Here is a 21,131-nt window from a genome sequence, read left to right on the forward strand (position 1 = left end):
CTTTTCCGGAAAATCAACAAAATCGGCACAGGCAAATCATTTCGGATTACCTCCCCTTACCGTTGTAATAACTGTCAATGCATTCCGGTCGTGTCAGATTAATCCAGGTGGCGTTGTCCATGACATCCGGGCCTTTGCACTTGCACGTGTTCCACCAGTTGTCGCAGGTCTCCCACGGTAGGTATTGGGTCATGGAGGCGAAGAAGAAATATATACAATAATCTAGGACGATGTTGTAATAGATGTTGATGACCCCACAGATCATGACGGCACAGACCCCAACCCCTGGAGAAAAAAGAATTGCAACTAGAATAAAAATCAGTACGGTGTACCTTGGCGTAGCATTTGGCCTGATTGTTTATGGTGTTCTTTTTGAGTTACTTTTAAGACTTTTTGAACCCTTGAGAGAAAAGAATATGGTTCACGTCAAAATGGGGTGAAAATGGGGTCCCTGTTTCTCATATTTCTAGAATTTTGCAACCAAGAAACTAGGATGTGGTTTGAGGTATGATCTAAGACTTTTTTCTGGAATTTTTATTTTCACAATTTAAGGGTAAGGCTTGATTGTGATTGGTTGTAAGATTTTTTGGTAGACTGGATTTTTGTCATATTTACGGTTAGTTGGTGCTATTTTCTCTTGTTATTCCCTGGTAAAAAGGTAGGCTGAACACTGAGATTCACCTTAGCCTGAGACGGAGCATACGTTTCACGCGCTGATAAAACCCTTTTGTTCAAAGAAATACAGTCTTTAGAACTGCATAGCCTTTGATTTTAATGTCCACAAAAGACATATGTAACTTGTGAACTAACATAGTTTAAGTTGTTAATATCTTCAAAGATTTTTCAGCAAAACAAATACAGCATGATAACAGCTTGAGATTTTGATCTCACAGACCTTCAGCAAAATTTCCTCAGTAAAACAAAATCAGTTACGGAACCAAAATAGCTTATGTTAGGAAATTTTAACAAAATCCTTTTAAGCAAAACCCCGGATAATCGATTTCAACGTCAAATATTAAAACAGTATTTTTAACTCTACCTTTGAACAGCGGACTGAACGACCAGTTACTGATGGGTCCTAGACTAGCAAACTGACCAAAAGCCAGTTCCAAGAAGAAGATCGGAACTCCCACCAACAACAACATGATGAAGTATGGGACCAGGAATGCACCTAAAACAACAAATACCGTTATACAGTTAGGGAACAGGAACATGTAAATTAAGCAATAAACAAAGCACCATAACATAGAGTAAACGAAGCTGTGGTATCAGTAATGCATTTTGAACAACAGCATCGCGATAATGTAGAGAATATTTCGAATAACAACATTATGGTAAAGTATGGAAACAGGAATATATCTAAATTAACAACATTCTGATTATTTATGGAATCCGCAACATCTCTGTAACAACATTATGATTATTCATGGAATCAGCATTACCTCTGTAACAACATTATGATTATTCATGGAATCAGCATTACCTCTGTAACAACATTATGATTATTCATGGAATCAGCATTACCTCTGTAACAACATTATGATTATTCATGGAATCAGCATTACCTCTGTAGCAACATTATGATTATTCATGGAATCAGCATTACGTCTGTAACAACATTATGATTATTCATGGAATCAGCATTACGTCTGTAACAACATTATGATTATTTATGGAATCAGCATTACCTCTGTAACAACATTATGATTATTCATGGACTCAGCATTACGTCTGTAACAACATTATGATTATTTACGGATTCAGCATTACCTCGGTAACAACATTATGATTTTTATGGAATCAGCATTACGTCTGTAACAACATTATGATTTTTATGGAATCAGCATTACGTCTGTGACAACAAACACTCACCTCCACCATTTTTGTAGCACAGGTACGGAAATCTCCAGACGTTACCCAACCCCACGGCAAACCCCACGCAGGAGAGGACGAACTCGATCTGCCGCCCCCACTGGGCACGCTCCGCTGGGGCACCCTTGGGTTTAACATGGCCCCCGATCCCAATAGTCACGTCCCTACACGATGAGTTAGACGTAGAATCGTCAGAAACGCTGGCACTTGATGCACCCTGTCAAAAAATCAAAACGATAGCATGCTTACTGGTTTTGGTAAGATAAATATTATTACGATTTGAAATGTCACATGAATTTTGGGGTTGAAACAAACATTTGTACACATTAAACGCGATTCAAAATGGACGTTTCGAGTTATTAATTTCAAGACCAATTTCTACATTCGACATTTACCACCAAACAGTAAAGAAAGTATGTAAAATAAGAAATTAGGACCGATTCCTGCAAAGAGAAGCCGTCAGCAGTTTTCAGTGAGACTTAACCTCCCTGTACGATTTAAAAAATGATGGCATTCGCACTTGGAAAATTGCTTCAAGAGCTCAGTTGTACATTCCCCTGATGACACGCCTTTACGTCTTTGAGCACAGCTAAACATTTTAGTCTTCATTTCAGTACGGTAATTGGAAATGATATATGAGCTCTCGGCAAATTAATCAGTCCAATAAATAATGGGCAGATTTCGACAAACGCTCTATCAATAATAAAAGCATACTGGTGAGAGGTAAGAGCTAACCTGGAAAAGCCACGATAAACAATCTAACCCGTTGGTTACCAAGTTAATCGGTCAGCAACCTGCAGATGGTCGTGGGTTTCCCCCGGGCTCCGCCCAGTTTCCAGCCACCATAATTCTGGCCGCTTTCGTATAAGTGAAATATTCTTGAGTACGGCGCAAAACAACAATCAAATCAAATACTAGTAAATAAATCTAGTTAATCGGTGGCTTCAGATGAGCTACGTGTTGGACTGACCAATGAACTGGAATAATAATTGGTTAAGAAACTCACTGCTATAACTTGACTGACACATGGGGTGCCTTTTTGGGGTACCGCGCAAATACCATTGCAGTAGTACTTTATACATTTGGCAGTAACCCGTCAATGGAAAGGCAGAAATGAATAACTGTCTACAAGAACTTTGGTTCCCCATTGGTTGGAAAAAACAGACTTGATTTGTTGCTTTGTTCATTAGTATGTAAACTGAATGAGTTGAATGGATAACTGGTATATCGATGAACTGACTGATTTGGTTGATGAAGAATTTTTAATCAACCATGACTTATCTGTTTAGCAAAGAATGGACTGAAAGAAATGTATACAGTGGTATGTAACTTGAAAACATCAAGAATCAAGGAAATTGAGCAAACATGTAAGTCAGATTCCAAGAAATGCGATACTCCGCAAGATAATTGGTTTAATTAACCTGATCACGGACAACTGCATGATCTCATGCGGGATTTATAGACTCCTGTCTATATATAAGTCCATAATAACGCCTAAGTGTATATGTGTTACTACAAGCACGGACCGAAGTATAATCTCCAGTATTTAAGCTTTATTTATGACGGACGTTTTGCGCCCGTAGGTAAAACGATAAATGGTAAGTAATGATGGCTGAGACGGCGGCTAAACACTTACAGCACGAAGCGGCTATAACATGTGTCTGTTTATCTATTTGACTTGTCTTTTTACGCTGAAATCAACAATATTTCACTTGTGCGATGGGGCCCAGCATTATATATGGTGGAAGAAATTTGGCAGAATCTGGAGGAAACCCACGCCTGGGAGACCTTAAGAACGGAGAGGTTGCCAGCATATGTGTCTGAGAGTTTGGATGTCAAATGGCCATAATATGGGGAGCTCATAGCTTCCTGTAGCTCACAAAAGATAATACCAGTTTATAAATATCTTCAGTGATTGATGTAGTTCCTCTCGGCTACAAAGCTTCGCCAGCGATACGTACAAATGGCTAGTTGGTGAGAGCGAGGGCAGGGTGAGCAGGGGGGGGGGGGGGGTATAGAAGTGTCGGATGAATGCTTCAAATTGACTGCGCACGCGCACTGGTCAGAACTTTTCTACGCTGACCTGGCTTGGTACAGTATTTGTTGCCTTATTAAGCCAGGTCATGACGGACATAAATCGCACTGGATTCAGCCAGATAACCTAAGTGCAGCAAGACACAAAAACTTGAACAGACTGCATTGTCCCCAAAAGATAGGGTTACACGAACCAGTAACGTCGGAATCTCCAATGATCTTTTATTTATTACTGTCATTTCAATATAGCTTAACATAGAAATACTTTTACGAATGCCGTTATTAAAGTTTTGTTACAGCCGAAATTTGTACGCATTGGCGGCCTCTCGAATTCATGCTTTATAAGCTTATCTACTTTTATGGTAACATGAAGAAAAAGGAATTAAAAATAAATTAAACTTTTAGCTAAATACAGATCACTAGATGCGTTTAATCTCTTGTAATTAATTTCAGGCATCGACTTTCAGTTGTTTTATATGGTTTTTACTTTACAAAATTGGTTCAAAGTTATTTTATTCATAAAATGACCTAAAAATTACGATGGATATTTCTTGCCGAGACACTCAGCAGCCCGGCTACATGTATAAAAGTTACACTTCTGAACACAAAAAAAAATTTTGCGTCAGGGACTCATTCTTACCTTGGACACTACTGGATCGTCATTCCATTAAAATATGCCTTCTACAATATGGCCAATAAATACTGTAATAACGTCAGGCTCTCATAAGGACAGTAGGCTTGTAAAAAAGCCTACGAGGACAGGCAGACCTAGATACATAAAACAGTTTATTTTAAGAAAGAAAAAGCTGTAAAGCAAATTATCCGCAGACAACCTTGGGCAAGATTAACTTCACGGGCCTTAACATTCCTTGGACTCATCGTCTATTACCTGGAGCTGAACAGGCAAATTAACGCTGATACAGCGTTGTGAGATGACGTCAGTGCTTACTCTGTCAGCTTGTCGACATCACAGCGTATACATTATCTCTCGGTGATCTATTACATCTCCAGACTCTTATCAACGGCTTTGGAACCGGAATTCAAAATGTCAGAATTACACAGTGTAGTACACTCCCAAGCACAGCCATAGCATATTTTAGGCAGGTTGAGAAGCAATATGCAGCTCCCTGACCACAGGAAGGAAGCCGTTTTTACACAATGCAGTCATTGCATTGATATATAACGGACTAGAGGCCATTGCGAGCAAGGAATTTCTGACTTAAATCAAAATTTAAAATATGACCTTAGGCTTTTTTGAGGTGGGTGGATGGTGTGTGGGGGTTTGGTCTACGTGTTCATGATGATTAAGGGATCCAGCGGTGCTCAGTTATAGAGCAATCTACACATTTTGGTGCCACCGAGATTGTGTGTGCTCAAGTATCGTGAGAACTTCTCGTTGATGGTTACCACACGATCGTCTCTGCTCAGATATCACCCAATCTACGCGTTATGAATGCCTTGATGCTCAATTATCACGCAATCTACGCCTCTTTCATGAGGTGGAAATTCCGTTTGCTCATATATCACGCTTCCTACGCTGATTATGCTGATCAAGAGATTCTGTTCAGCATGTAATTCAAAGCACTGTAGTGTACGAAGAACATTTCAGCTTTAACAAGGATTACCTCTGTGTAGGTGAGAAAACTACACTTTGGAAACACAAATTCTAGTGTTCAATTTACCACCTGCTATTTTGGAAAACACTTTCTTCACAACAAATGGATCGTCGGCAGGTCAGTTCAGGCATTCCCCTGAAACACGTTGTACATATAAGCACGTATCGGTGTTTGGCAAGAAACTGGTTCAGAAATAGCTCTGCAAAAGTACAGTTTAGAATACAGCCGACAAACAATTAGGTCGACGTTTTCTGTGAAGTTCGAGGTGTTGCCGTCTTCGACTATATCGCTTGGATGTGTAGTTCTTTAACAAAACGCACAGGTGCGACAACATCCCCCGGGTAATAAATATGGGAACAGATTAGTCTTGCATAAATCGGCCCCATCTTTGAACACTGTACACTTTACAGACCTTTTGAAATACTTACTGCGCGGTTAGGCAATAAGACGACATGTGTACTACATCCACACAACCTTTGAAAAGACAATGGCGTCTATAGAATGAATAAACAATCGGCCTTGAGAAGTAACCGGGGGATTTTCTTAATAAATTCGCCACACAGATTTTGACGCTGATATTTGGAAGAGATATTAGCGAAAGATGTTGTAACGAACGTTCTCCAACGAACTTTGTGCATAAACAACCAAAAACGAGACAACGAGCCGCTCACAACTCAAGGGACAGTGGAAGCAGGGCAATCATGAAAATTACTTGTCTTAAGCCGTGATTGATCGTGCAGCTCGCGTGTCGAAAGAAATACAAGGCCAATTGGCTCAATCAGAGCTTTCTTAAGACACCTGATGCATTTGGCGCCGTCTTGGCCATAGCCAATCGAGAGTGATCAGTGGAGACCGTTGATACCGGATGACAAGTGAGACATCTTCTAAAGAAGTATCTCTGCGTGGAAACAGAACAGTCTACTGAGTGGAAAGTGGATAAAACGTGGGAACATTAAAAAATACCCCCCTCCCCCGGAAAGAAATGATAAGCAATATTGTCAATAATTTGGAACACTGGTGTAATTAAGCAATATTCTGCGATAATTCGAATTCAGGTGTAAGTGAACAATATTCTTTTTGATTTATGGAAGATAGGCGTAATATTCCATGTTCCTTGGAACATATAGGTGCTACAAAACATAAATGGAACAAAGGGATAACTTAACAATATTACCCTCGTAATTTGGAACATAGGAGTTTAGCAATATCCATTGGTAGTTGCGACAAGATTGTAGGAATTCCGAATATCTTCCAGTGATACTTTCACTCTGATGTTAAAGATTATGCATTCCAGTGTTACTGAAATTTAAGTTAACTTTAAAAACAGAAGCTTTCTTTGACAGCCACCACAGAAGGATGCTAGAGAAATGTGCACGTGAGTTTTAATAAACTCACAAAAATAAAATGCCAGAATTGCGCTGGCAATGTCCGGTTTTCATTTCACGTACAGCAGTCACGTGGCCACGTGACAACAATGACGGCATTGGTGTGTATTTGTGGTAGGCGTTATTATGTTAATAGACAACACGTGTACTGAAATAAATCGCTCTAGGAAAAAAAAGAAAATGTTTTCCTATTTCTTTTCTAAGGTTGAACATTGCGTACAGCATCTCGACGGGGTTTTAATATAACACGAATAACTACAAAAATATCTACTTATCTAGGAAGTAACACATTATGTCAATCTAATTTAAAATCTAATTAACTGACACCCTAACAGTTGAAATTAAATCGTGACTGAGATACATATTTTCATTACTGACAACTTACATTTATGTATTTATTTGATTGGTGTTTTACGCCGTTGACAACATATACACTAGCATGATACGCGACTTGGATACTGATTCAACCACTTGTCTTGAACATTCCTTGCGTCTTTGCAGCACCATTGACAATTGCTGTTCGCTTCTCTTTGCATGATTCCCTCCAAATTTCGTACTTTATATACGTTCTTTGCCCTTTAGCGGCTGTGTTAAACGTTGCTTTATGTATTTATTTGTTTGATTAGTGCTTTACGCCTTACTCAAGAATAGCGTTGTTTTAAGATTTGGCCTAGCGGTTATTGACCCGGGATGTCCATTTTGGATGACGACTAGTATACCAACGTGAGTTTTGACGCATAGATTACGGGGAATAACCTAAGTACCTATGACTATTTGAGTAGTTATTGGTATTTATATTATTTATTTGATTGGTGTTTTAAGCAGTACTCAAGAATATTTCACTTATACGACGGCGGCCAGCATTATGGTGGGAGGAAACCAGGCACAGCCCGGGGGAAACCCACGACCATCCGCACGTTGCTGGCAGACATTCCCACGTACGGCCAGAGAGGAAGCCAGCACGAGCTGGACTTGAACTCACAGCGACCGCATTGGTGAGAGACTCCTGGGGCATTACGCAGCGCTAGCGCGCTAACCGACTGAGCCAGTGAGGCCCCTATTGGAGTAGGGACGAACATTATATTGGTGGGAGACAAGTGGGCTTCAAAGTATGTACAACACCGTAAATGGGCCTCGTTTCCAACTTTGGTCGCTTAGAACTGACAAACTTTGAAATCTAAGGATTTTTTCTTCACGCCCAAAATCAAAGCTGCACCTCGTGTGCCAGCCTTTGGGAGTTAAGCATAACAGTGTACGAAATGTCTGAACATATTGGTGTGAACATGTTGATGGTATGAATGCTAAAGGGGAAGATTCTAGGAAACATGGGTACCCCGAGGTATCTACTGGTGACTGGATTTGACCACGCAACCCAAAAGCTGTGGGACATAAAAGTCTTAAGGCATAGAGAGTAAAACCACAGCAGCAAAGGCAGTGTGACAGTTGGCAAATGGTCTCACCTGATCGGTGAAATATATCCTCTCGTCCGTTTACTTCAGTTAAGGTTTACTCTGTTTGCTCATGTAAATGTCTAAACAATAGCAAATTGTACGCCCCCTAGCACCGGACGTAAACAGGATAAGGGGAGGTTAAAGAAAAATACAAGTTGCAATCCATTAGACGTTACTGGTCTAGAATTGCATGCACACAAAATGTTGTGTTGTGGTCACGTTACATGTACACAAAGTGTTGTGTTGTGGTCACATCACATGTACACAAAATGTTGTGTTGTGGTCACGTTACATGTACACAAAATGTTGTGTTGTGGTCAAGTTACAAGCACACAAAATGTTGTGTGTTGTGGTCACATTACATGTACACAAAATGTTGTGTTGTGGTCACATTACATGTACACAAAATGTTGTGTTCTGGTCAAGTTACAAGCACACAAAATGTTGTGTGTTGTGGTCACATTACATGTACACAAAATGTTGTGATGTGGTCACGTTACAAGCACAAAATGTTGTGTTTACGTCGCATTACATGTACACAAAATGCTGTGTTGTGGTCAAGTTACAAGCACACAAAATGTTGTGTGTTGTGGTCACATTACATGTACACAAAATGTTGTGATGTGGTCACGTTACAAGCACAAAATGTTGTGTTTACGTCGCATTACATGTACACAAAATGCTGTGTTGTGGTCAAGTTACAAGCACACAAAATGCTGTGTTGTAGTCACATTACATGTACACAAAATGCTGTGTTGTGGTCACATTACATATTCACAAAATGCTGTGTTGTGGTCACATTACATATTCACAAAATGTTGTGTTGTGGTCACGTTAAATGTACACAAAATGTTGTGTTGTGGTCACATTGTATGTACACAAAATGTTGTGTTGTGGTCACATTACATGAACACAAAATGCTGTGTTGTGGTCACATTTCATGTACACAAAATGCTGTGCTGTGGTCACATTACAAGCGCACAAAATGCTGTGCTGTGGTTACATTACATGTACACAAAGTGCTGTGTTGTGGTCTTATTACAAGCACACAAAATTCTGTGTTGTGGCTACATTACATGAACACAAAATGCTGTGTTGTGGTTACATTACATGTACACAAAATGCTGTGTTGTGGTTACATTACATGTACACAAAATGCTGTGCTGTGGTCACATTACAAGCACACAATATGCTGTGCTGTGGTCACATTACATGAACACAAAATGCTGTGTTGTGGTTACATTACATGTACACAAAATGCTGTGTTGTGGTTACATTACATGTACACAAAAAGCTGTGTTGTGGTCAAGTTACAAGCACACAAAATGCTGTGTTGTGGTCCCATTACATGTACACAAAATGCCGTGTTGTGGTCACGTTACAAACACACAAACCGCTGTGTTGTGGTCGCATTACATGTACACAAAATGCTGTGTTGTGTTCACATCACATGTACACAAAATGCTGTGTTGTGTTCACGTTACGCGTACACAAAATGCTGTGTTGTGGTCCCATTACATGTACACAAAATGTTGTGTTGTGGACAAATTACATGTACACAAAATGCTGTGTTGTGGCCAGCCAGGTCCCTTTTATCAAACTCACAAGCTCAATTTATACCCATCCAAGATACATCACTTGTTCACTCTCTAGATACTGTCAATAGAAATCACTTTGGTAATATCCAGAAATGATAAGTCTCATTTCCAAATAGCTATTGTCAGCTTGAACAGATTGATTGGCTGTATCGGGGGTGAGATAGCCTCTCTGGATGGTATAATATAAATTGCCTTATGGGATTTGAGATTTGGGAAGATAAGCTTTATCCGACATGTGGTATGTACGTATACAAGTCACCCGCTTGCGGGGTAGATAGGGTGAAAAAGGACATTGGGGTCTAATGATTAGACCAAAATTTACTGCTGCTTTGAGACTGAAAGGTACATGCAAGAACAAGAAAGCAGAACAGGTTGATCCAGTATCAATGCAATGTGACCACATCTTCGGCATGACAACTGACACAGTGGTGGCGGCATTTTTGGCGGCATGGACTTGCCCTGCCACAAGAAGACACAGTATGTGTACACACAATGAATGACCCCTCATCGTCTTATGACTGAAAAATGATCAAGTAGAATACCTGCTCATTTACAGAGCATGGGAAATCGCGACAATAAAAGTTATTTATCAACAAAGCTCGGAAACAACTGCACACTGGGTTATAGTTACAATATAGACCTTCCCACTTACGACCGGAGAGGAAGCCAGCATGAGCTGGACTTGAACTCACAGCGACCGCATTGATGAGAGGCTCCTGGGTCATTCCGCTGCGCTAGCGCGCTAACAAACTGAGCCACGGAGGCCCCCTAATTTAATATTGAGTACATAGCTTCTGTGGAACGTAAGAAACACTTTCGTGTATCACATTGCTACATTACACAAAAAAGGTAAATGACAGACAGGAATCGTTTTGCTGATGTTACATCTAAGTTGTCCATCAGACAACACCTTAGTTCCCGTTTCTACTTGCAAAGTCAACGCCCTTTATTCCGGTTTTGAACTGAATTATAAAGCCTGTGGTGTGGAGAGAATGCAAAGAAAGATTGTGTCTAGTTTTATGCGAATCTGCTGAATTACAGAACACTAAAAACAAACAAGAAAAAAAAAGAGGAAACCCGGGATTTTACTCGCATTCTCATCAGTGGTCCCAGGATATGCATGGACACCCGGGATTCATCGCTTGCGCCTAAGTAATCGCTGAATCCGCCTGGGTATAACAAATTCACTCACGTGGACGGCAAACAGCCGACTGACGTATGTGACCCATTAAATAACACATACCCCACACACCTGGAGCTCATTTAGAATCCTCCTGTGTCCTTTTGGCAAATGCGTGTTTATACTTGGCCGATACTGTCCGTATCCACGTACAGGAAGAGAAAGTTATAGCATTTTATAGGCACCCAAGGGAAATGGGTTTCGGGCAGTCGGGTCTCAATCGCGCCGATACAAGTGTCGAGATCACTTGGTGTAAGGTTAGCAAGTGTTAAAGAACAAAGTAGTAGAAGACGAAGCCGTGAAGTTACAAGGGCTCTGAGGGTGCGAGGTGGGGGCTACAGTGACCTGTGTCGACTAGTTACTGGCGAGACCAGACAGCACTCTAATGAGAAACACATGACCACACCAGGTGAATCAAAAGAGAGGAAGCGTCAGTAAAATAGGGTAAAATTAGTTAAGACTGTATGTAGCACTGTGGTGCTAAAACAGCCATTATTAACACCGGACTTAGACCTTTATGTGAAATTCTTTGGACATTTGGGTATTTCGTTATTAGGGTCGAATGGCCTTAAAACTTCAAGAAAAGTTGTTGTTTTTCCGGAAACTTTTCTCAGCTGAAAATTTTATGTCGTTTTTAACATTACGTCGACAATTTTCAGGCGGTGTTTCCCAGGAACTTCACATTAGCTTCATAAGTATAAATTGTTTCTTCCTTCCTGAAACATCTTCTCGGAAACCAGTGTTTGACCTTATCGTCAAGGTGCAAAGAAGTCACAGTAACGGTCTTGTCCCTTCCCTTACTTTAACAACAATGCCGATATTGCTTGAATGGTTTACAATGCCCACTTAGCCTTAAGATAAACGTACCAGCTAATAATATAAAAAGATAAAGAACATCGACGAGAGTGAAAATGGCTAAACGTCAATTTACTTTACCTAAAGATTCAATCTAACTGGTCATTTAAATTCTCAAATAATAACTACCTGGCAAGCCCCTACAGAAAAATGGTTAAAGAAGAAATGTGTAAGTTAGTTACTGTTTATTGGACTCACTCGTCTATTTACTATCGTTAGGAGCGACTTGCCATTAAACGGCAAACAAAACACCAAAATGAAGAATACATTAGATGAAACACCATTAAAAACTGTCCAGGAAAATAGTTTAGTTTATATTTTCAGAAATGTCGTAACCGATTAAAATGAAGTAGAATCGATACAGGGTTCTGTATGACCCAGATGGTGTCATGTTATTTCAAAGTTTTAAAGGCATCTCACTGGGTTGAAAAAAAATCTGAAGAGCAAATAATAAAAGGAATAATTTCTCTGAACGGTATTTAATAAACTTTCATGCAACATATGCTTCACGTTATCTTTTTATTTCCATTGAACGTTTAAAGGATATTATCGAAGTCACGTATTACACATGACATGCCCCACGCTGTATCTAAATTTTAGAGCATTCCACCAGAAACGCCTTTTTTATATATTGCATAATTTGTCCACATAAAATAGAGACTTTTGCTTATAAAAATCTAGCCCGAGAACCCTATGCATAATCAGTGATGTCACCTTGACGTCACTATGACGTATTTGGTGAATGGACACGCTGGATCAAACCGGTATAATAGCTTCCTCGCAAGTAGTAACCTTGCGTGGATGAAGCGGTTATCCACAACACGTGGAACAACAACCTTTCAGTGGTTATCACGTGGTCACGAACTGATTTTATAAACCCACCATTTAGACACCGCTGTGGTTGTATGAATAACATGTCTGGCTTCGACGAAATGCCTCCTGGCAAATATGAGAATGTCGGTCAATTACTGACAAGAAAGTCCTGTGAGAATCGACATACTGTTGATCTACATTTTCAACAAGCGAATTCGCCGATGGCGATTTTTGATGTAAGAAGTTTGCTGTCATCCTATTGTGTGTACATCCAATATAAAGATAGACTTTACGTGGGTGTTCCCAAGGACATAGAGTGAGCGGGCATTCATGGTGATGGCCACACGTCAACTGAAGTTTTCAGAATCACATTTGACGGATTCTGAACATCCAAAATCCATTTTATTTGGCAAATGTAATCTCATTATTCAGGGCGACAGATCTTCAAATCAAACAGATTTTTTTTTAAAAATCGTGCTCATTTCCGAAGGCAAAAGACCCCAAAACGAATTCCAAAAGATGTCAACATGCAAGAAACAGATGAATAATACATAGGAAGAAGATGAAAAAAAATTGTGAAATTTGAAATATATCAAGATGAAATGAAACAAAGTGGGCCCACGATTAGAGATGATACAACAAAAAACTGTTCTACTGAAACGATATGACATACCTCAAAAACACTAATACGAACTGAAGAAATATTGCTTTTAGTTCTTACATGTAGCAAGTCATTTCTCGTCAAAAGATAAGTGAATAGGGAAAAACAAATCAAAACGCTAAACGTGCACGCCCTCAATGGCAGAAGAAAATGAAAATGTAACCCCATGATACTATAGTCCCTATCCATTTTAAGCGAGGCAAAACATTCAAATAGGGTTCACTCTTATGTTACTCATGAAAATATTTTATACGTGTCCCCATACAACGTGTCCTCATACAATGTGTCTCTCTTTTATGAGCACAGCCCTAACTCCAGCTTCAAATCAGTTAGTTGTTTGGCCTGGGACTATTTTAGTGATCTCAAAGACACATCTGAGAAGATTTGAGTGGTAGAGCGCCCGAAAAGGACAATGGCTAAAACTACTTTCATTCGTACGTGAGAAGAAAGCCACAGTGTTAGAAACAAAAAGGGTGTTAATTTTACTGACTAGATTATAATGCATACACCTACAACATTACCCCCCTGATAACAGGTTCATGTCATCCAGTTTAAAATCAAAGTCTTAAGATATCTTGATGACATGCTCCTTGCGGTTTTGATGGTTGGATGCTCTGTAATTTAAGCTATGTTTCTTTCGAATCGTTGGCCAGAAGGAAATCCATTATACAGGGAGACGAGGGATTGTGCGTGAAATGTATCGGAGGACATATTTCCACAAAAAATATACGGGCAATCCTTTGTTAGCATGAAAAGAATCCAATGACGCAGTTGGTTAGAAAAAAGGCGATTCTCTGAAGTTTTCCTCTCTTTGTACTTCTATTATTTGACATATAGAAATTTAAATATTTAAAACATTATTGTATAAGAATAATGTGATTTCCAAATATACCTGATTTTGATATATATTTTTTTTATTCTTTTTATAAAGCATATTTCCTGTTTCTTCTGGCTTTGAATGCTATTATTATTCTAATGTCAGAACTCTTCTGATTCTAAACCGTTCTCGCCACTCCATATTGTTAAAATACTGCCAATTCTGCATAAAACCATAATCATCCCTTCTGTTTACCATCATTAGACAGGTAATTCAATTTTTGTGGTGATGAAAAGGCATAATCATCATCGGAACAATTACAAACCGAATCTCACTTCTTTCTCTCAACCATTCCGTAGTCGTACCCCGCCCTCACTCTCCTCACTTCCAGTCATGCCCACTTATACCACTGACTTTTAAGGACCGTCTGCTCTTTGATCCCATCAATCAAACCCAGCTGTGACCTGTCCCAGAAAACTACGATCGATCTTCTTTAACCAAGGCAGCATATCCGCCTATCGCGTAACAACTTGGTAACTGTTACAGAGAAACTATTCGAGGTAAATGCTTTTGTCTTGATAATGCCACATTTGCCAGTGGACTTTCAAAGCAATGTGCAGATTTATTTTTTGGTTTTGTGTTCTGGTATAGTGTAGATAAAACGACTGGGCGCAAGAAAATATAGTGACTGATTGTTTTAAAGCTTTACTCCATTGCACCAGGACGAGACGCCTAAATTCGCGTGTGTTTTGGTTGAGCTATAAATGAATGTACAACGTTGGACAGTGGGTAAAAGGGAATCGGAGGGACTCTGTTTTGTGACTCACTGAGTGAAAATGTTAAGAGTTGGAATAAAATCCTTACTCAGGTAACTTGACAAGTGGTCGGATTTCACCAGTAACACATGTGACCACTTGCCAACTATCACACTTCACCATGCACGTGCCCATTTGCCAACTATCACACTGTCGTCATTACTCTGGTTTTAATCTCTACGCTATAGTCTTTTATATTAATTTAAGCATATGCCTGACATATTACAAAAAACTTGCTGGCTTTTTGACAGCAATTCGTCCTTCTTTGTTTAGGGCTGATTAACGGCAAAATACGTATCTGGTTGTAGGCCCACAGACTGTACGATGATAGCAAGGCAAGACAACTGCATACTAAAAGGCGATTGTCCAAAAATTCCTTTCGAAACAGCGCATATCACTTAGAAGTTTGGCTTAATCTACTCGAGAATGACAAAAAATCTCGGATGACTGATCACCACTGAAATTACGACCCACAACGTCGAATGTCATTTTACAATATGCACAAAGACTTGTATGATTACAACATCTGCAAACAGAGAAGACAAACAGAGGCCTCTAAAAAGCATGACATTTATCCACTTCTAAATGATTAATATGTTCAAAGCTCCGCTTGCATCCACACCGCGTAGTGCAAGTTAGCGAACTCCTCTTCGGATTTATGTGCAAACTACTATGTAACCAATTCTTGTGATCTCAAAAGGAAAGAATGACTGTCAGGAATTGATTTAGTTCTTTTGGACACGAGCCAAGATTATACGGGAGTTCATAACGAGAGCTGACCACGAACGACCGCAGTCCCCAGGGATATGGTATAACCGTCTAATTCCGTCCAATACGACCTTGATTTGATCTTGATAATGCTCCAGTCTTGTGACCCTTTGCTGAAGGTTAACTTGGCGGCCAGAAGTCTTTAAAATATGGAATTAGTTTCTCAAGAAGGGCGCCAGTACCCATAAGCTATAGATCAATGTATCTAAGCAGTTCGCGAAGTGTATCGAGTGCTTAACAAAATATTAGGTTGAAATTTGTATTCTCCTTGGAAATCTCGCGTTGCTTATGATATCCACGTTAGATTGAATCTGTGCTCTACTATTTTATGGTTGGTCAAGCAGATTATATTTTTTTTTATAAAAGTCAAGCTCCACATGTTACATCAAGCATCAGTAAATCATGCATGTATGAATGGTGGAAAAAATATAGGCATTTTGTTGCTTCAGTGGAGTTTACATAGATTGCTTACTGACCCTTACATTCGTTGAGTTACAAATTAACTTACGAGAATGCGTAGAATTATTGATTAATTTAGTAAAGGTTATGCCATTATGTCCCGTGAGATGTTCCTGTGAACATAATGTAGATTGTACATTCCACACATCATCTGTAAAGGTTTAAAGAAAGGTTTTCTGATAAGCTTTATTCTTAACAGCTTACTAAGAATTTAATTCTGCTAGAATACACACTACGCGTCAGTGCGATCCTGAGCAAATTATAGCACGTGAGCGGTCTTTGCCAACATCTACTTAACTGGGGCAAATGCTTAAATAACAGCAACCTGCTGGTCCCTAGCACCAGGGCTTCAGCAGAATTAGCTAACAAATTATTTCATTTTAATAGAAAGGTATGAGGCGTCACTGACACAGATATATGACATTTCTCAGTACAGTTTTTGCAGCGAATGAGGCTTGAATGAGGTTGATGTATCTTTAATATCCCCCATATACGGTGATATTACATATACATAGGCGTCAGGCTGTCGACTATTCTTCGAACTCAAGATATCATTGTTAAAACAGATACGAAGTAAGATTGAAAAATCAGAATCCCGAAGCTTTATCCAAATAATTAGCTAATTAAGAAGCAATTAGGAATTAATCCTTTTATGAATGAACCTGACATTTTACCTACAACAAAGGAAGTCGCCATCTATATTTACACCATCAGCTGCTCATTAGCAATTTGCCCAGATACGGGGAAATAATCCTTCCATAAATTAACACGACGTTTTACCTACATTTAAGGAAGACGTCGCCCATATTATTCATACAAATCACCTGCACACCAGCAATTTGACCCACACGAAGGTAAATGATCCTTTCATAAAATCAACACGACCATTTAGCAAACTCTAAGAGCTCGCCTGTGTCACGCTAACCGCTATTGTCACTAATACAGAAATGCCTCAATAATTTCAATGCGGTGTAATAGTGGTCCGATAAACCCACACTCACATCCCATTCATAATTCACCAGGGGTGCCCGTAATATCAGAATTAGGCGACCCGTGCTTTAGGCATGGGCGGAGTGGTATACGTGCAGCTATCACGTACGCCATGAGAGCCCGTTATCGATTGGCTAAACAAGATTGTCGTAATAGATACACATGCACAATGACGCTCTAGAGGAGAGGCTCTAGAGGAGAGGCATCAAAAGATATTCCCTCCCAAAACGGTTGAGCATTTTAGATGTACTCTTTTACTGAACACTGTTTGAATGTTAAACTGGTTAGTTTTGGAAAGTGCTTTTCCCGGAATGGTTTTTAAAACAATGTCTACTAAAGATTACTTGGGAATATCTAATTGATCGACCTTTCAAGAATGGCTTTAAAATGTATATAACATAAGAAACTGAAAGAAGAAATATTTCAGAGTACGATTTCTGACGGTTAGTACATTAATAGTGAAAGACGAAATCTTGTATTACCTGTGAAGTCTCCGGAAAGTTCTCAGAATTGTCGTGATATAATCGATTTTCAGTTTAAAAAGAGTTCTGCTAAAACATACGTTGATTTATTAGTATAGAAAAATCTGTCTTTCCATATATATTTTATCCCCCCGTGTATTTCTTAAAGTGCAGAATGAGCACAGAATTTATTAATTCAGTTATTAATTGGTGTTTTCTGCCTACCAAATGTTGTAGTGACGCAGCTTTCAGGAAGACATTCGAAAAAAAAACAGTTAGAATCTGTGGACAACTATCACACTTAATTACCTGCCGTAATGTCGCAGTTTTACTGTCTATTCTTTACTGGCCAAGGTCGAGTGGTCCACAAAAAGTAAACTAAGACGTCGTGGCTCTAACTTGCAGAGTATATAGTGGAACAACTCAGGAATAACAGAAATGGTCCCTCAGCAAATTTTAAAGTGAATTTCACAGAGTATGCAAGCACTGCATAGGGATCTCTCGATGACGCTAGATTATATGAAATTTTATGATATTTTAAGAAGCCAATAAAATAAAAAAAAACTTACCTCATTGCTGGTTAGCGGAACTGACGACTCCGCCATCAGCGATTGGTTCTTTAGGCTGTCCAGTTTTGCCACCTCTTTTCCTGTCCTCAACTTTCAGTTTCGTTTTCTCTGCTGTTGTTCTTATTGGATCCAACACGTGATCGTGAAAATCCTCGTCCTGCTCGCTTTACGAATCGGTGACGAATCGGTTCACCGATGAGATGCCAGAGACTGCTCCAAAATCGTTATCCTTTATCTAAAGCCAGGCAGTGTTTGTTTTATGTTGAGAATAAATATGTCAAATAAATATAATCGTTCGATGCTGATTTTTGGTTGGTGACGAAGTATTTCAACATGAAGTTTATTAGGCTCAAATGAAACTCTTGAAAAAGTTTTCTCAAATTGTGAACGGTGGTTTGGGTCGTAGATTCATGTAATTCCGCCACCGTCGACTCTTTAAAGTGCCTTTAACAGATGAAAACTCTACTTCACCAATCCTCCGAATCTTTTCCCGTCCTGTATGAGGGGAAAAGACTAATTAAATATACCCGCTGCTTTGCTCAATAGACTTCCAGAAAACCATTGGGAACATCGGGTTAAAATTTGTCACAATATTTCTGATCTTTGGTAGACATTCGAGCTGATAATCAACACAAATGTACGTCAATACGTTACGACGGCAATGGATCCTGTAAGGAAAAGAAAAGAAACATAATTTAACAATAAACTTGGAATTACACGGGTGGAGTTGCGCAAGCTTTTCTCCGCATTATTTAACATTACAATTGTATATATATATATATATATATATATATATATATATATATATATATATATATATATATATATATATATATAAAATAATGAATTCGAATTTTTGAGAGACGATAATGTAGTTGTTTGTTAAACAGTTTACTGATACATAATAGAGCAATTTAGAAATGATTGAAAGGAAAGACAACAGTGTTGCCTGGGCACACGCTCAAACAGATACGTGTAGAAAAGAGCTTTTGAAAAGCAAAAGTTCTGCACTCGGAAGATAATTATCATTCAATTAATACACAAAAGTCAGACTTTTGTTTTCACTCACGTTGTTATATAAAGCCATTTAGGCATAGTCTATACTTTTTAGCAGGAATAGGCGTTATCACGCAGGTCAAACATTACTTCCAACAAAACTAAATACGACCACGAAGCCGCGTGAATTACCACGAGAACTTTCGGAAAAGTGATATTAACTCTGAGCTCAGGTCGTCTTTTTGAAGAGAACACGGGCCGAATAATTGAGGCACGTTGCCAGATTGTGTAATTTGCCGTCTCAGCACGACATGGGGTGTATGCTTTTAGTGTGTTGTTTATTTTTTAGGTCAGACCGACCTGCCCTAAACACTAGGTCATTATAGACAAGCATGACAAGGGTAAGCCAAAACTCTTTTTCCATCAGGGTTTGATCTGAACTCGGATTGCCACCTCTGACCGACTGAGGGCGATGCGGTACGAGACAGTGTTAGTGTTACATTCGTAGATTCTATTTGGCCAGGTGTGTTTAATGACCGTTGCTTCAATAAAGATCCTTGAGTTACACAATCATTTCGAATCTGAGGTAGAAATGATTTTTCTACCAATCTAGATTATTATATATAAATTCATTTACATGAAATATATTTTTACAATATACATTAATTTAACTAGGCCTCCATAATACCACGAATCACGCATGCATGCCTCGTCAGTTGAAGATATATACCACACATTTCTTATTTATGATATATTCCTCTGTTTTATTACCTGAAATTTATCCTCCCACAAATAAAATGTGTTAAAAATAACTCTGGGGAACAAATTAAAAATTTTCTTATTTAAGTTTTGAATCTTTGCAATTGATACAAAATTTGACCTAAGTTTACTATGTGGCTCCAAACATAACTAAGCTAACATGTTTGTTTTTCTTACTGACTCTACTGCTTCACTGCAATTCCTCCTCCATTGATCCACAAGAAGAGAAAATGTGTTTTCCCAGTTTAAAAAATGAAGAAAAAGTCAAGATGTTTCATGATAAAGAAAATATTTTCCATTATTCGGCTACTGTTATCGAAACATGCAAATGGGTCATTATAAGCGCCCATTTCTAAAACTTTTTATCGGAATATTTTGTCAGTAAAGCATTTCTCTCTTCATGCACTTGCTAGTCATTATCTAGAAAGATGCCCGGGGAATTCCCAAGGTGAACATGAAATCCCGTAGCTAGCAACTTTATTATTTGGTATACTTTTTACGTAATGGTTTTAAACAAAACAGGTTCACAACAAAGAAGTCATCATTGCCACGGGTGCTATAAACATCACAAAGTATAACAAAAGCCGTTTTGGCAAATTTCATTATTCTGGTAGAATTGTTTTAAAAATGTTGAAAACATTCTGTGTTATAAAGAAATGTTGAGCTATCAAAACGGTTTCCTAAGAACATAAAAACCTAAGAACAGTAAATTTTATTTTCACATAGAAATAGGGAATCCCCACGCACAATATCGCGTTGCGAGCGTTAATATCCTACCTACATTTAAGGAAGACGTCGCCCATATTATTCATACAAATCACCTGCACACCAGCAATTTGACCCACACGAAGGTAAATGATCCTTTCATAAAATCAACACGACCATTTAGCAAACTCAAAGAGCTCGCCTGTGTCACGCTAACCGCTATTGTCACTAATACAGATGGCAAATTGAAATGCCTCAATAATTTCAATACGGTGTATAAAGCCACACTCACAGCCCATTCATAATTCACCAGGGGTGCCCGTAATA

General features: G+C 38.9%; 1 protein-coding gene across 5 annotated transcripts in view; it reads right to left on the minus strand.

Moving 5' to 3' along the window:
• The window catches only part of LOC135464615 (sodium- and chloride-dependent glycine transporter 1-like), a 65,347-nt gene that overhangs the window by 25,334 nt on the left and 18,882 nt on the right, over window positions 1–21,131 (minus strand). For 4 of the 5 annotated variants that reach the window (XM_064742069.1, XM_064742065.1, XM_064742067.1 and 1 more), the window contains exons 2-5: window positions 18,345–19,012; window positions 1,873–2,089; window positions 1,040–1,171; window positions 61–285 (exon numbers count right to left, since the gene is read on the minus strand). In XM_064742069.1, the coding sequence (XP_064598139.1) occupies window positions 61–285; window positions 1,040–1,171; window positions 1,873–2,089; window positions 18,345–18,380 (610 nt within the window). In that variant the 5' untranslated portion in view covers window positions 18,381–19,012. Of the gene's footprint in view, window positions 1–60; window positions 286–1,039; window positions 1,172–1,872; window positions 2,090–18,344; window positions 19,013–19,413; window positions 19,817–21,131 lie in introns of those variants that run through there. The other variant, XM_064742068.1, reaches the window with a different exon arrangement.

The sequence above is a fragment of the Liolophura sinensis genome, chromosome 4 (assembly GCF_032854445.1).
Source record: "Liolophura sinensis isolate JHLJ2023 chromosome 4, CUHK_Ljap_v2, whole genome shotgun sequence".
NCBI classification, from domain to species: Eukaryota; Metazoa; Mollusca; class Polyplacophora; order Chitonida; family Chitonidae; genus Liolophura; species Liolophura sinensis.